Genomic DNA, 15646 nt, shown 5'->3' on the forward strand with positions numbered 1-15646 from the left:
CAGGATGTGTACATACTTACAGCATCGAGCACTTTGAACCTCTTGTTCGTATGTATCAATGGCGTAGTTCGCAACGAATAGTAATTTTTCTTATTTTTATAACTTTATATTAGGGATAGGTAAAGCCAAATTAATTAGATATTAGAAAAATAATAACATTGTATTTTTTCTATATTTTTTAATATATAGAAGGGCATCTTTGGAGGATTAACTGTAGAAATTAAAAACAAATACAAAAGTTGGTGTACAAAAATATTACTTAAGATTTATATATTGTTTCACGTTTATACACTTGTCATATAATATATGTCTCGCTTCATTTAACGAAAATTTAAATTGCTTATAACACTTAATAAATAAATCTCAACTAATATTTTACCTTTTGAAATCGAGTAAAATTATAAATCATAATTTATAATATTTTTAAATTTAAACAAACTCATGAGTTAATTTTATTAAATTATTAAATTATATATCATCGTAAATTGAGTCGAAGTGTTATTATAGAGCAATAATTTATTTAAAAATTTTTAAATAACTATTTATCTAAAACGTTATTTTCTTATTACATCATTAATTTAAAAAATATATTTTTATTTCGAAGTTTATAAAACTTATCGTATGAAAAACGAAAAAACATTCGAAGCGATATATCTATGCTTTCTTTATCTTTCGTACAATAAGTTTTACAAACAACGTACAATTTAAGTAACTTTTTACAAAATAATTTTTTGATGTAAACAATTTTAAAATATTTTTATATTATAGCAAATATTTTTCTTAATACGTATCAAATTTTTGTAAAAAAAATTATACGTATTTTTCCACCTATTAAAAGCTTTTTCGATAATAAATCAAAATATAATAATTATAGAAATTACAAAACAATAATTTCCCTAAAATCATTACAAACGATTATCCGCTCCTTGTTACAGCAAACTCCTCAATTCCTCAACCATTATGATCGTAAAATTTGTCTACATCATTTATAAGCGATAAACATATCCTGTTGAAATTGTCGATTGATTTATAGATTTTCCTTGTAAACTGTACTATTAACGTATTGTGCCCGAAGCGTCGTAAAGAAAAGAGTTTCGTGAAGAGAAAGAAAAGAAAATAGAAAAAAAAAAAAAAAAAGAAAAGAAAGATTTCGTTACACTGACAGGATTTGCAATAAGGAAACGATCAGTTTTCAAGAATCGTGCCGCGTTCGTAAGTTTTCACGGAAATCCGTTTCTACGCCGATGCCTTTTACCTTTCCTTTTATCAGTCGAGACGGCACATAACAGCATTCGCACATAAATACCCGCATGCGCTGTACCAATGGTTGGCCAACGCAAAACCTGTCGATAGATACGCACGTTCGCGAGTTCTTTCTGCTTTTTCTGATAAATCGCGTTGTTCAAGAACTCGCCAAGTTCCATTAGCGAATTGATTTTTTTTTTCAATAAAAATCGAGAATTTTTTCAAATTTTTCCGATCTTAAAACCCAAGACGTATCGTATTTCTCGCAAATTCTAAAAGCTATGTAAAATTGTTCTGACGTATTTACTTGTTATGCATTAGGAGAATCGTAAAAATTTGACGGAAGTCTAATCACGAAGCAAAATTTCACGGTGGGAATTATCGATGCGAATTGAAAAATGCAAAGATCTTTTATTCATTTTGAATGTATTGTGTGAAAAAAATGTTGGGAAAAGAAGCATGGAAAATATTTATTAGACGCCTAGGAAAATTTTGATGGCTTAATTAGTAGCAAAAAGTTTGCGAAGTAGCAAAAGTATTTGTATGATCATTGTTGTATAAATTTTATTTTTTTATTGTAAAAAATATTTGATTTTTTCAAAATATTCAAATATATAACTTTCGTTTAATTATTTGTTACGATATTGAATTTTTTTACTACAAAGAGCACTCGATTTGTATTCAAAAATTCAGATTTTTCAGAGCTTTAAAGATGGAATTTTTTATAAATAATTGCATTGGAATTTTGTGAAATGAGTATGCAAGATTCGTTAAAATACTCCAATTTACTTCATAAACTGTATTTACATTACTTTATAACATAATTGTAACACAGAATATCATAATTTGAACAAAAAAAAATGTAGAATAATACTTATCAATTTTAAAAAAAACCATGTATCTAACAAAATAACAAAATTTAATTGCTATCACAATAATAGAAAAAAAACACGATTATATTAAAAAAATGACGATTATATCAATTGAGTAAAACATTGAAACTTTTACCAATACTAATATACCACTTGTTATATTATGATATCGATTAAAATTTATATTAGCAATTAAAGAAACATTTGAAAATAAAAAATTCATATAATTTTTCTCAATTCTTTATTTGTTTACTGATATCTATATATTCATTTTTTTGTCAAATTTTTAATCATTATTTGTTGCTATTGAATGAATCTGTTATTTTATTTTTGAGCATCCCATCCATTCATTTATATCTTTTCCAATTGAAACTCCAATGAAAATAAAATCCTTCGAATATTTCATTTTAATCATTCCAAGGCATTCAATAATACCAAAAGGATATATTTTTTTTTTCATAAACAAGAATAAGTTTTTCAAACAAATTAACATGCTCTCAGTTTCCATTTGAATCCATGAATAATATATTCGTAAAATTGTCATACCTCGATAAGTGAATGCACTTGCGAGCGAAAGTAGATTAATAAAGCGGTTAACTTTAATCATACGTTTGTTGAGGAAATAAAAATCGTGTTTCCTGAATAAGAAATAGTTTCCTGAATAGGAGAATAAGAAATCGGTATAAAAAAATTTTCAGCTGCGTGGTTTGGTTATGCCTACACGTTTAATTACAACTTCTCAGCAATTTCTTATTTCCGACGCAACGTTGACGTCTTAAATGAAAAAGGAATTTAACGATTACGCGCTACGTAACCTTGAAGTTGCTTCGACATACGAGTTAGTGTTACTACGATTCTATTTCAAAATAAAACGTATAATTTTTGATCTTGTTCCGGAAACTTAATTTTTTGAATATTTTTTTTTGTAATGAGCGCGAAATCTTTTGAAATTCAAAGAGTTTATTTGTAGTTTTTATGACGAATCGAAGTCCAGAAGAATTATAATTATGCAAATTATAGAAAGAATAATTTATTATATTATGTAATTAATAATAGTTTGTGTTTAAATTGTTGACTCATTTTACGATTATTCTACGATTTTAAATTTATTCTTCGATCATTATTGTTGTATTAATTACAAGCTTGAGTTTAAAAACTTTCAGAAATTTATTAAAATTTTAATTGTTGATAAAATAGCATTTTTCAAAAAAAAAGCAAAAGGGGAAAAAATGTTTCAAGACTTTCGAATTTTAAAAGTTTAAAAGTTTTTAAAACTTTATAAATTGAGAATTCATCCCTAATTAAAATTGATACTATTGTAGAAAATATCACGTAATTTAATAATATTTATGAAATTATTAATTATGTTAACAGCGGTGCAAGCAGCGTCTAAAACTCTCATGGATTCTTTGAACGAGATCTACGAAAGTCAATGGACTGGCCATGATCTTTTATACGTGCAAGCTCAAAATCTCGATATGTTGTGGCAAGATTTCACTCATAAACTTGCGGATCAAGTTCTCGTGCCTCTCAACACATATCAGAGCCAATTTCCAGAAATGAGGGTACATCTTCCACTCTGACTCTAAATTATCTCAAAAATTGTGTAACTCTTTTAATTCTTTACCTATTCAATAGAATTAATATTATTTCAATAGAATCTTAAATTAATGAATCCGAAATTAATATGAAAATGGGAATTATTATATTTATTGCAGAAAAAAATTGACAAACGTGGACGGAAATTGGTAGATTATGACAGTCAAAGACATAATTTCCAATCACTACAGTGTAATCCAAGGAAACGGGATGAACTCAAAGTTTCTCGAGGAAAGGAATTATTGGAAGAAGCTAAGCGTACATATGAACAACTTAATTCCGAACTTCATGATGAATTACCTGCCTTATATGATTCACGTGTTCTTTTTCTTGTTACTAATTTGCAAACATTGTTTGCTGCTGAACAAGTATTTCACACTGAAAGTGCTAAGGTATATATATATATATATATATATTTAATAACTGTACTTATTTTTTTTATATTCTGTAAATATATTGTATTTTAAATATTCGTCTTTGTTCAATATTATTTTATGCTCTTATATCTTAGGTATATTCTGAATTAGAAGCAATCGTCGATAAACTTGCTAACGAAAGCCAGAGAGGATCATATACACTGAAGAAGAATACAGAACCTCAGTCTCCAAAATCACCTAACGCCAATTCTGCGTGAGTAGAATAATAGAAAGTTTAACTTATGAAACTTAATTTATATTTAAAAAATAAAATAATAATTTATATGCATATAATTATTATTCAATATTGTTATGATATATCATACTAAATATTTTATGTTTTAGTTTAATAATCAACACACAACCAGCTCAGAATAATATTTCACCAGGTAAATATATATTTTTTATATGCATTATTTATATGCGTCTTTTGTGCATTTGAATTTTTTGTGTACTAATATTTTGTGCATGAGTGTAATGTAGTTGTAATGCCACATAAGACGTTCCTGCAGACATAATTATGTGGCTAAATGTTTAGTTTTGAGTGAGCTTTATCGCATGTTACAGCCGTGGATGATTCTGCTCCAGCAGCAAGAAACACATCACCGACTACTCAATTAAATGGCAATGCTAACAGCAATGCTAACAGCAATGATAATTCTCTCAATAATCAGGATGCATCTCCGCAAAACACAGTTACGGCCTCTAAGCGAGTAGAAGAGTTGTATGATATTCCTGTTGGTAAGTATGTAACGTAGGAGTAAATGTCATTACGCGACGCTCGTTTTTAAAAATGAACATTAATATATTAAGAATTTTTGTATAAAAGTAACTTTATAAAAAATATTTTTTTAATATGTTAATAAATTAATTTTGATTCTGATTATCTAGAATTTGGACAATTTTATATATATTTGATAAAAAACTATATTATGATTTAAATTTATAATGATGTAAGAAAGTAATAGTATATATTATTGAATGAATTTCATTTGCTTAAGTAATATATTGCGCAATTATTGTTTCGTAAGTATAATATACTTTATTGCATTCATACTTTTAGCAAGCATGTGTAAGCACATGTAAGCACATAAGCACATATATATAATAGAATATAAATATAAATTATTAGTTTTGGTATCTTAAAAACAAGAATTAAAATTCATTCAAGATTAAAAAACAATTTTCCAAAATACATAATATGTAATATGTAAGAAATGTATATGTAAAATTTATATTGTGTCCATATAAGTATGCTGCCTGCCCATTTATGCATGGTCTTGTTGAAATAATGAAAAACTATTTGTTTAATTCTGACTTTCAGTTATGCATAAAAATTTTTACATAAAAATTGTAATAATTGTATGTTGAGTTGATCAATGAAAGTTAGAATTTAAATAGAACTATATCACAGGTCCATGACTAATGAGGCGGATTCAATTATTTTAGAGGTGGAATATGAAAATGGTACCAATTTCTCTCTAGGGGCAACGACTGACAACTTGCCACCTGGGGTTTTATACAGAGTCAAGGCTACTTACAAATATAGACGCGAAGATGTGGATGAATTGTCATTTGATGTCGGTGATATTATTCGTGTAGTAGAATATGATGATCCAGAAGAACAGGTTTATATTTTTTTAATAATCTATTTTAAAATTTATATCTTGTCATTTTATATCTTTATATATGTATATTCTGAGATATATTATATAAATACATAATATACAATATATACATAATTTTTTATGTAATACTTGTATCACTATGTATAATATATATTATACCTATTTATATTATAGTAGAATTAATATTATTATTAAATATATAATAAAATATAATAATATTATAATTAAAATAATAATAAATACGAAATATTTTATTCTCTAGGAACAAGGTTGGTTAATGGGCATCAAAGAAGGTACAAATGAAAAGGGTATGTTTCCAGCGAATTTCACGAAACCACTGTGAAAGCTTTATTAAATTCGTCTATTACACTCCAATGCTCACTAAAACAGCGTATTCTATTTTAAGAATAGTTACAAGATTAAAAGTGAGAATCATACAGTCATCTGAGATATTATATATATATATAAAAAATAAATAATTAATATTAATAACAATGAGGGGCAATGGGAAGGAGAAAGGGGTGTGATAAGATAGTTATGCTGGAGGTACTGTGGAAAAAATTAAACACCCCAAAGTGCCTTAACCCAGCCACTGTCTGTGCCAACATTCATTGTTTATAATATGGGATTATTCTCCCTGTATCCAATGTACGAATACACATCATTAATAATCAAATGAAATATTTAAGTAATTAAATAATATATTGTAATACATCATGCAGTACTATAATATAAACCTTATATATTAAATTAATATTATTTTATGAAATTGTACATAGAATTATACATTTTAAGAATATTTTATGAAATAACTTTGTGGCTACTGAAATTATTAGTAAAAACTAATGTAATGTTTAAGATATTATAATGTTCTCAGAATCATCAAAACTTAAAAATTTAATTATCTATTTACATTAAGATTTTGTTTATTTAAAAAAAAAATTAAAACGAAACTTAAATTAAAATGTTAACGTAAATGACAAATGCCAAATTTTGAACAACAAATTTTCGATAATATAATGAATTATACAATTAATACATCCCTAGTTTGATATTTTATTAAATATAATATGTTAAAATATTTAAATAATGAAAGAGAACAGAATTTTCTATATAATTCTATTGACAGGAGTATTATATAATCAATTAATAATATATACATATTTGAAGATTTGTGTTTTTAAAATTTTATTTATATTTTTTAATAATATGTATACATCATATTTATTCAATGACTAATTCAATGATATTTTTCCAGTATACGTGTAGAAAATAGGATGGTGGTGATTAATTAAATTATTACTGCCTTTATTATAGCAAGAATAGAATTAATATCAATCAAGATAAACAATTTGTAGTGTTAATTAATACTCGTTAAATAGATTTATTAAGAAAATTTGACATCAAATTTTACGTAAAAATTAGTATTACGATAATAGATTATAAAATAGTACAAGGAGACTACTGATTTCAGCTTCCATTAAGTTGTGTGTCCTTTTATTTTATTGTAATGATCTAAGATACAGAACATAAGAAAGTTGGATTGTTTATAAATGAAAAGTTTTATGGTTGAACGATTGATCCATTGTCACACTAATTATTAACCCCATGTACAAATCGAAATTATAGGTTAATTAAAGTGTGAAACATTGCAAGTGCATGTTAAAAAATATATTGATTATATGTTACAATTATGTAATTATGATAATGATAGTGGACAGACTAATATATATGGACTAATATTTATATTCTATGAAGTGGACCAACAGAAAAATATATGAAAAATAAAAAAAAATTTTAATAATAATAATAGTAAAGCAATAGTCATCAGTGTATTCTGTTTTTAATTGTAACTAGTCTAGTAATTAGACTAGAGTCTAGTAATTCGTGCAAAAATTTCATAAATTTTCAATTCATATCAAAAATATATATATATAATAAATTTAATATATAAAAAAAATAATACTTTTATAACACATCATGCTTCACTTTAATATTATTTTTGCAGTTAATTTATTATATAATTTGAATAAATACATAAGTACATTCCATTCAACTACTGATAAATGAATAATCATTAACAAAATTTTCAATAATCGGTATAAAATTTGAACATATAATTTATTTCATTGGATTTGATATATGTACTTGTTATATTATACTATAATTAATACTTATATAACTTAAAAGTGAAGTATGAAAAGTGTTTATTTTAAATTATCTTATTTTATTCTTATATATAATATGCAGCAATTAAAAAACAAATATCTTTAACATTTATATTATGAATGTGCCAAATTAATACAGCATTTTATATATCAAGAATGTGAAGTCATTTATACAAATAATAGTCAAAAAATGAACTAAAATTTTGATATTATTTTAAAAAGTTATAAATGTTAAAAACAGAAATCTTTATAAAAATATTTAAAACTATACACATTTTAGCAATAATATAAATAGTATTAATTATTTGGTAGTAGATTTATCAATATATATTTAATATAATAAATTATTCAATTTATTGGAAAATTAAACAAATGCATTTAATTAACTTAAGGAAGATAAGTAATAAATATATTTCTCTTCTTATTTTTAATAAAAATAATGTACATCACAAATTTGATAATAATATTCTATATAATCTAGTATAAATTATAATATTATAAAAAATCATATCAAAAAAATTTTACTTAATATACCATTTTAATATATTTATATAAAATCGATTTAACTTTTAAAAAATAAATAATTAAATAACAAATTATATTTAAAATATAATAACTGTGTCTACTTATCTTCTTTATGTTGTATTTATTTATTTATTAATATAATATGACAACATTTGTTAATATTAAAATTCTAATTCACTCAAATAATAATACTGAGGTCTAAAATTTAGTGTAGCAGTGGAACAATCAATTGTTATATCATTTGTCATTTTTATGTCTTGTTGTTTATTTTATCGAAACAATTAGTCATATCTTTATAACCTTAATATAAACTATAATGCGTATATATATTTATCGCTTTAATTGTTCTTTTCAATTGAAGACGATTATAATAAACAATTACTGGTTTGTAACATAAGTGTTTATGATTCAAATATGTGTTCTATTTAATATTCAACCTGAAAATTCCTTCCTTACATCGACCTATCAAGTATTACTTTCTGTAAGATAATAAGAATGAAAAAATTTCAATTATGAAAAATTTCTGTTTTCGAAGAATATTAAAATAATAATATATTTCTTTAATAAGTAATTTCATTATGCAAGTAAATTCTTATATTTAAATAACAAAAATTAATATTAAAGATATAATTAGAATAGAAATTTATTTTAAAAAGTTAGAAAATGTCAAGATTTCAAGAAAAATATAAACGATGGAGTGATCCTAATTTATATAATTCTTGTTTTTATTGCACACCAATATCGGAAGAAGAAATAGTACCTTCTCTGTATCCATCAGAATTGTCATCACAATTATTTTCAACAACGCAAAAATGTGTATCCTATAAAAAAACTTCGTCAAATTATTGTTTATGTCGTAAACATTGTAACGAAAAAATGAAATCTTATGACCTACAAAATGTTAAGGCAATATTTTATTACATATATTATGTATATAAGATAGAATAAAAAAGCTTATAACACATATTTGTATCTATTACTTGTAGAAACTGAAATGTTTGAAATGTCAAGAATCTGAAAAAATAAGAGAAAATTTAGAATTACATTTGACAGGAACTCAAATAGAAGAATCTTTAGCAGAAGATAGACAAGCAGCTTTACTACAACATCTGAATTTAAGTATTACTGCTCTTGAAGCTCTTGCACAATATGGACAATCTTTGCAAGTATCTCAATTAGCTGCATGTAGAGTGCTCAATATTAGTCATTTATTGACACTTCCTCAATCATATTCTGTAAATTCCAAATCTGATTCTTTACATTTAACAATGCATCTTCAACAGGTATAATGATTTTAATTATCACATACATATAAAGTATAAGATTGAAAATTGTAATCATAATTTGTACATAAAAATAATTACTACAATATATTTTTAAATATATTTTAATCGATCATTTATATAATTTAATATACATAATTTACTAAATATTAATATATATGTATATATAATAGTTGGAAGCGCAAAAAGAAAATAAACTAATTATCTTACAAGATTTGATAGAACATTGTTCGAAATTTATAACACTTCCAAAACATTTTAATGAATTGATGAATAATCATTATATAAAGAAAAAAGATTTTTATAGAGCAACAAAAAACTTCAAAAATTTTCTTACTAATTTCACATTGTCTACATCAGAATTAGAGAAATTACATCAACAATATGATGATATTTTAAATAATTATCAACAAAGTAGATCTATATTAGACTTGGAATTACCAAAAGTAATAAACATGTATGGCATAAATAAGAATTTATGATTTATTTTCAAAAGATTAGAAAAGAATTCTATAAATTATAAATAATTTAATTATTACAGACGTTTAATGGCTCTTTATGATGGTTTTGAAAGGATTAAGAAATATTATAACAATACAGATGATAATGATGATAAAATTGTAATATTATTTAAATCAATTGGAGAAAAACTTCATAAAAATGATACAAATACAGGTAATAGAAATATGATAAAATTATACAATGATATTTGTATTTATCAGATTTATTTTTATATTTAATAGTAACAGTTTCCCATGATGAGGATTTACCCAAACCTAAATTATGCCAAAAATGTAAAATAAATTATGTTACTGATGATGAACAATGCTGAAATAAACCAGAAAATAACATTGGCCTTGATAGTATAGCAACTGTTTTATCCTCAGTTTAAGAAAATAGAATTCACAAATAATACATTTCATGAAACCTTACATATATACTAATCCTATTATAAATGATTATAGGTTTAACCATGCTACTAAAATCAAAATTGTAAAAATATATTTTAAACATTGTATTTTATATTTTATTTATTTTCATTTATTATATTTTTCATTTCATTTACTAATTATTCATATTTAATGTACAAGAATTCATATAATTTTTAAATGAAATTCATATTTTAGTTGTTTGTTATAATCTTAATCAAATATAATTATTAATTATTATTAGATAGAATTGGAGAAAACAATTGTTTCTACTTTATAATATTAATTATAAAAAAATATAGAAAAAATTGAAATATTTATTAATCTATTTTTAAATTATATAAATATCACAAGTGAATTATATTATTTATAGCATTTATATTTTTAATAATTTATTAATCTAAAAAGAAAAAATTTGAAAATTAATTGAGAAAAAAGAAAAAATATAGTAAGTTATATATGTTAATCATCCAAATTAAATAAAATATTATACATTTTAAAAGATATTATTTAATTGTTTATGTAGAAAAAAATTTATAAAATTTATATTTTGAACACTACGTATCTTGAGTGCCATCTACTGTTAGAAATCTCAAGAAATCTCTTTAAGGTTATTTAAATAAAAACTTAAAATAAATATTGAAAAGATGTCTTAATTAAATGTAATACATTTTAAATTTTAATATTTTAATAAATATTAATTTGTTATTTTACTATCTATTTCATTTATATAATTATATATAAACGAAAAATGAAACTGGAATTAAGTAAATATTTTGTAATTTACGATTAACAATGAATTAAATAATAGATGTATATATATTACGAATATATTTTATACATTGCATACAAATAAATTATTCATATAGATTTATGAAATGAAAATAATTATATTTTTAGAATATATTTATTGTATATATTTTAGTATCCATATAATTATATATATAATATATATAATATGTATATATGTATGTTATAAAAATTAATTTATACATAAAAATTATATAATCTTATGTTATTATAAAATTATCGATGATAATTTTTAAATTCCGTAAATACACACATATGCTTTGTAAAAATATTATCGTTATCGAACAAATCCATGATCGATTCCACAATAATTTCAATGGTATATTTTCAGTGATCAGCAATTGACACGTATCGTTTGATGTACAAAGTGCATTCACACGAAGATACTTTGACAGTCTTTCAAGAAAGTACATATGTATATATTCTTCGATGACGAAGTAGAATCGATGGAAAAACACGACGTTTGCTTTAAACGCACCCATAACATGCAAGAAACCAGCGTAAAAAACGAAAGGGTAAGAATAGAGGTGAAATATACATGAGATAGAAAGAAATACAGAACGGCAGGGTAATCGGGGGTGATCCGACAATAGAAAAGGAAGAAAGATGATATGATAAAGAGAGTGAGAAGAAGAAAGAGACAGAATAAGAGAGTGCGCGCGTGATCACTTGGAGCGAGCAGCGACGGTGGCCGTGTCGCTGCAAACCGTCAGAATCGGTCGGTTGTACAGAAACGAGTATAACCTATATCCGAAACACCGCGGCGCTGTTACATTCTCCGTGCCTCCTCCCTAGCGGGTGGCGGCCGCACCTCCTCCTTCTCGCCGATTTTAATCTCGTTAGCGGACACGTGCGCGCCCCGCGCCTATACACCACTATACGACGACCTACCGTGTCGGGGCTTCGCCAATCTGGTTTGGTCTAACAGGATTCTCGAGCGACCGAGGGTTGATAAAAGGCTGCGTACCGAGCGGGCGCGGCGCGAATCGCAAGAGGAGTTGCTCCGCTCGAGGTGTGGGCGCTCGTGCAGCAACGGCAATAACAGCAGACGACCTCGTCATCGTCTTCTATTCTATCGTCCTCGGTTCGTTGTTTCCGTCTACGTTACCTCGTAATCGCGTTCGTCGTTTGGCATACGTCGCGTATAGGTTGCGTGTGTGCGCACACGGTGCATATTCAGTGTGAATCTATTTCGTCGCGTGTGCGGTACAGAAAGAGTACCCTAAAGCGAGAGAGAGAGGGAGAGGAAGAAAAAGAAAGAGAGACAGAGTGAGAGAGAAAGAAGGAAAGAAAGAGAGAGAAAGAAAGCGTGAATCGAAGAAAGAAAGAGACAGGGTAGGAGAACGAAACAGAGAGGGGGTGAGAGAGAAAGAGTGCAAGGGAGAGACAGAGAGCAGCTGAGAGAGAAGGAGATAGAGCGCCGGTGGGTTACCACACCCAACCGCGCCGGGGACCGAGTGAACGAGTGAACGAGCCGTACGAGAGCTCTCTCGCGAGTAGTACGCGGGTACAGCGGGGGACCCAGGGACCGACGATCGAGATTCGACGGAGTACAGTCGGGACTCTCTAGATCTCGATCCAACGGACCTCGCTCTCGCGAAATTCGCGTCTCTCACCAGAATCGTCGAAGTCACGCCGTGAGCAAAAGCTAAACGTGTGCGCGCGTGTCTCCCCCGCTTCCTCGACGTCTCTCGCGAGTGCGTTTCACGTTTCGTCGCAGAACGTGCGTGCGTGAATAAAGGATAAAAAAAACGAGAAAAGAGAAGCATAAAAAGAAAAAATATAGAAAAAAGCGGAAGAGCGAAGCTAGAGAGAATTAAAGAAGATTGAAAAAGAAAAAGAAGGGAAGGAAAGGCGAGAGGGCAGACACAAGCTACCGGCCGAGGTTCGTGCGTGTGCGTACATGTGTTGATGTGTCGCTGGCGTCGTCGAGCCCTGCCAGGAGTGCTCCGTCGCCGCGTGTGCCGACGTCGTTGAGAATACGGGGATTCCGGAGACGCGACTATCAAGTCTACATTTACATCTACGTTGTCGTCGTCCTCATACACGTTACCGTCGCCGTCGTCGTCGTCGTCAGCGTGGACAAGTGCTAGTGATTCGTGCTAGTGGCGATAGTGGTGGTGCACACGATCGGTTTCATCGGCTTAGCCAGAACGAAAAGGAAGGAAGAAGAGAAGGAAACCACGAGGACGGCGACGAGACGTCGTCGCTCGTTCGCGGTGGCAAGGTAATATCGGCCCGACGACGATATCGTGCCGTCGAGCCCGCTGCTGTCTACGACGAACCTCGCCACTCGGCAATCGCTCGCCACCACCGCAAATCGCTTGTTCCCTCTCTCCCTTCCTCCCTCCCTCTCCTCCCTCCTCCTCCTTTTCCTCCTCCTCCTCGTCCTCTTCCTCCTCATTTTTCTCCTCTCTTCCTCCTCCATCTATCGAGGATCCTGCCGTCCTGAGCTATGGCGTGCTGCCTGTCGGAAGAGGCGAGGGAGCAGAAACGAATCAATCAGGAGATCGAGCGGCAACTCCGAAAGGATAAACGAGATGCCAGGCGGGAACTTAAGCTGCTACTTTTGGGTGAGTTTAATCATTGATCTACAGAGAAATTCTTTTTCAAAACACTTTCTATCATTTTTCTTTTTACGGATCATGAGACACTATATTTTTCTATATATTTCAATACTCTAGTGCTTAGTGTTTGGTAATTCTTTTTCCTATGATAATTACGCCGTGCCGTGCAGTGCCGTTCCGTTCCGATCCATTCTCTCTGTCTTATTTCAACCCATGGCTGCCATACCGTCGCGATCGAATTATCGGGTGTGCCGTCTTTTTCTTTTTATCGTTGATAGCAATGGATTCACTTATTTCGTTCTTTCGCTTCATTCACGCTTGTCTCAAATCATACGAATCTCGACTAGATCATCGTTTCTGTTCTGACTAAGATTGACCACCGATCGGAGGGCACGAGTGTAGTTGACCCAGTCTAACCGGCGTGCGCTTGACAGCTCTCGACCATGGTTGCTACACTACATTCTCGAGCTTTTCTACCGGTCGATTACTTTATGCAAGTTTTTCGAAATAAGAATCTTTATATTTTTCATCGTCTTTGTTTCCGTCTATTTTACCTTATTTAATACATTAGCGAGATGTTGATTAATGAACGAAAAATTTTAGTTCTCGTTTTCGAAGTTTCGTCGCAAGCCCTCTAGGTTATCTCGCGTTGCTACATTGCTGCCATTGTCGTGTACTTGTTAACGATCACGCACACGTTTTTCGAGCTTAGCGGTATGTAAAAGAGATGTGAACGTTTTTAGAAAATTGCCAAGATATTAAAAGCCGTTTTATTATTATCGCTGCTTTGTGGACTGCTGATTGAGTAAATCGATTTTCCCATATGAGAAATTATCGTGAATATGATTTTTATAACGTTTATTCTCGTTTCATACTGCACCTTGTTTAATGAAATTAACAGAAATATCGTAAGAAAATTTTTTTTCGATAATAAAAATTAATTCGATGTGATCATCAGTAATCCATATTATAAGTATGAACGATAGCTTTACAAAAGACAGAAGGAGAACCGTTTCTAAAATTAGTATAGTTATCATGAAGTTCGTGCTAATTTCACGTGTACTCGTATCTTACTCATCTATTTTGTAGATGTAGATGTTTTAAAATTCTTAATGATAATTTTATTTTTGAACTAACTAAATGAAATAATCAATCATTATTGTAATTTTTAAAGATATCTTTTATTCATAAAATAAAAAATAAAAATAGAGTTAAGAAAAAATAAATTTTCTTGATAACGCGCATATAGATATAGATGTACAATAATATCATATATAATCATACAATGAATTTGGATACTATTTATAAAAAAAATGAGAAACGAATTTCTAAAATATTATTGATATATTTTAGAAATTATTATTGAAAATATTATTGATATATATTATTGAAATTAGATACATGTTCAATTATGTATGTAATGTAAGTATGTAACTATCGAATCATCTGTACTTCAAGTTTAATAAGATATGAATACTTTCTTTAATAATACTTTCTTTAATAAGATATGAATCATGTGTAATACTTGATTTGTATTACATTAAACATATGTGTTTTTAAATAGAAATGAATTATTTAACATTTTATATTAAAAAGAAATTTTT

General features: G+C 28.1%; 3 protein-coding genes across 19 annotated transcripts in view; all 3 read left to right on the plus strand.

Annotated features, from left to right (window-relative positions):
* The window catches only part of LOC107993203 (amphiphysin), a 62176-nt gene extending 53310 nt beyond the window's left edge, over window positions 1-8866 (plus strand). Inside the window, exons 3-9 of one of the 3 annotated variants that reach the window (XM_017049509.3) lie at window positions 3492-3682; window positions 3836-4108; window positions 4228-4346; window positions 4478-4521; window positions 4700-4873; window positions 5618-5760; window positions 6023-8866. In XM_017049509.3, coding sequence (XP_016904998.1) covers window positions 3492-3682; window positions 3836-4108; window positions 4228-4346; window positions 4478-4521; window positions 4700-4873; window positions 5618-5760; window positions 6023-6103 — 1025 coding nt within the window. In that variant the 3' untranslated portion in view covers window positions 6104-8866. Of the gene's footprint in view, window positions 1-3491; window positions 3683-3835; window positions 4109-4227; window positions 4347-4477; window positions 4522-4699; window positions 4874-5581; window positions 5761-6022 lie in introns of all 3 variants that reach the window. The other 2 variants (XM_017049510.3, XM_017049511.3) reach the window with 2 other exon arrangements.
* On the plus strand, window positions 8857-10837 carry LOC107993162 (uncharacterized). Its single transcript, XM_062077414.1, has 5 exons — window positions 8857-8934; window positions 9440-9736; window positions 9913-10193; window positions 10278-10411; window positions 10480-10837. Exons 1-5 carry the CDS (start codon window positions 8857-8859, stop codon window positions 10566-10568), a joined length of 879 nt encoding a protein of 292 aa, XP_061933398.1. The 3' UTR covers window positions 10569-10837.
* Window positions 10838-11303: 466 nt separating this feature from the next.
* Window positions 11304-15646, plus strand: part of LOC108002978 (guanine nucleotide-binding protein G(q) subunit alpha) — a 49988-nt gene continuing 45645 nt past the window's right edge. For all 15 annotated transcript variants that reach the window (XR_009830506.1, XR_009830507.1, XR_009830509.1 and 12 more), the window contains exon 1: window positions 11304-14048. Coding sequence is in view for 10 of the 15 variants with exons in the window: in XM_062076995.1 (XP_061932979.1) it covers window positions 13931-14048 (118 nt within the window). In the remaining 5 variants the exon portion in view is untranslated. The remainder of the gene's footprint in view (window positions 14049-15646) is intronic.

This window comes from Apis cerana, linkage group LG7, assembly GCF_029169275.1.
Source record: "Apis cerana isolate GH-2021 linkage group LG7, AcerK_1.0, whole genome shotgun sequence".
In the NCBI taxonomy this organism is placed as follows: domain Eukaryota; kingdom Metazoa; phylum Arthropoda; class Insecta; order Hymenoptera; family Apidae; genus Apis; species Apis cerana.

Bases quoted from the DNA above. Each gene is read 5' to 3' on its own strand.
- LOC107993162 (XM_062077414.1), top strand. From the start codon at position 8,857: ATGATTCAAATATGTGTTCTATTTAATATTCAACCTGAAAATTCCTTC. The intron at 9,737-9,912 runs GTATAATGATTT...ATATAATAGTTG, and splicing joins TAACAATGCATCTTCAACAG to GAAGCGCAAAAAGAAAATAA. The intron at 10,194-10,277 runs GTATGGCATAAA...TAATTATTACAG, and splicing joins TTACCAAAAGTAATAAACAT to ACGTTTAATGGCTCTTTATG.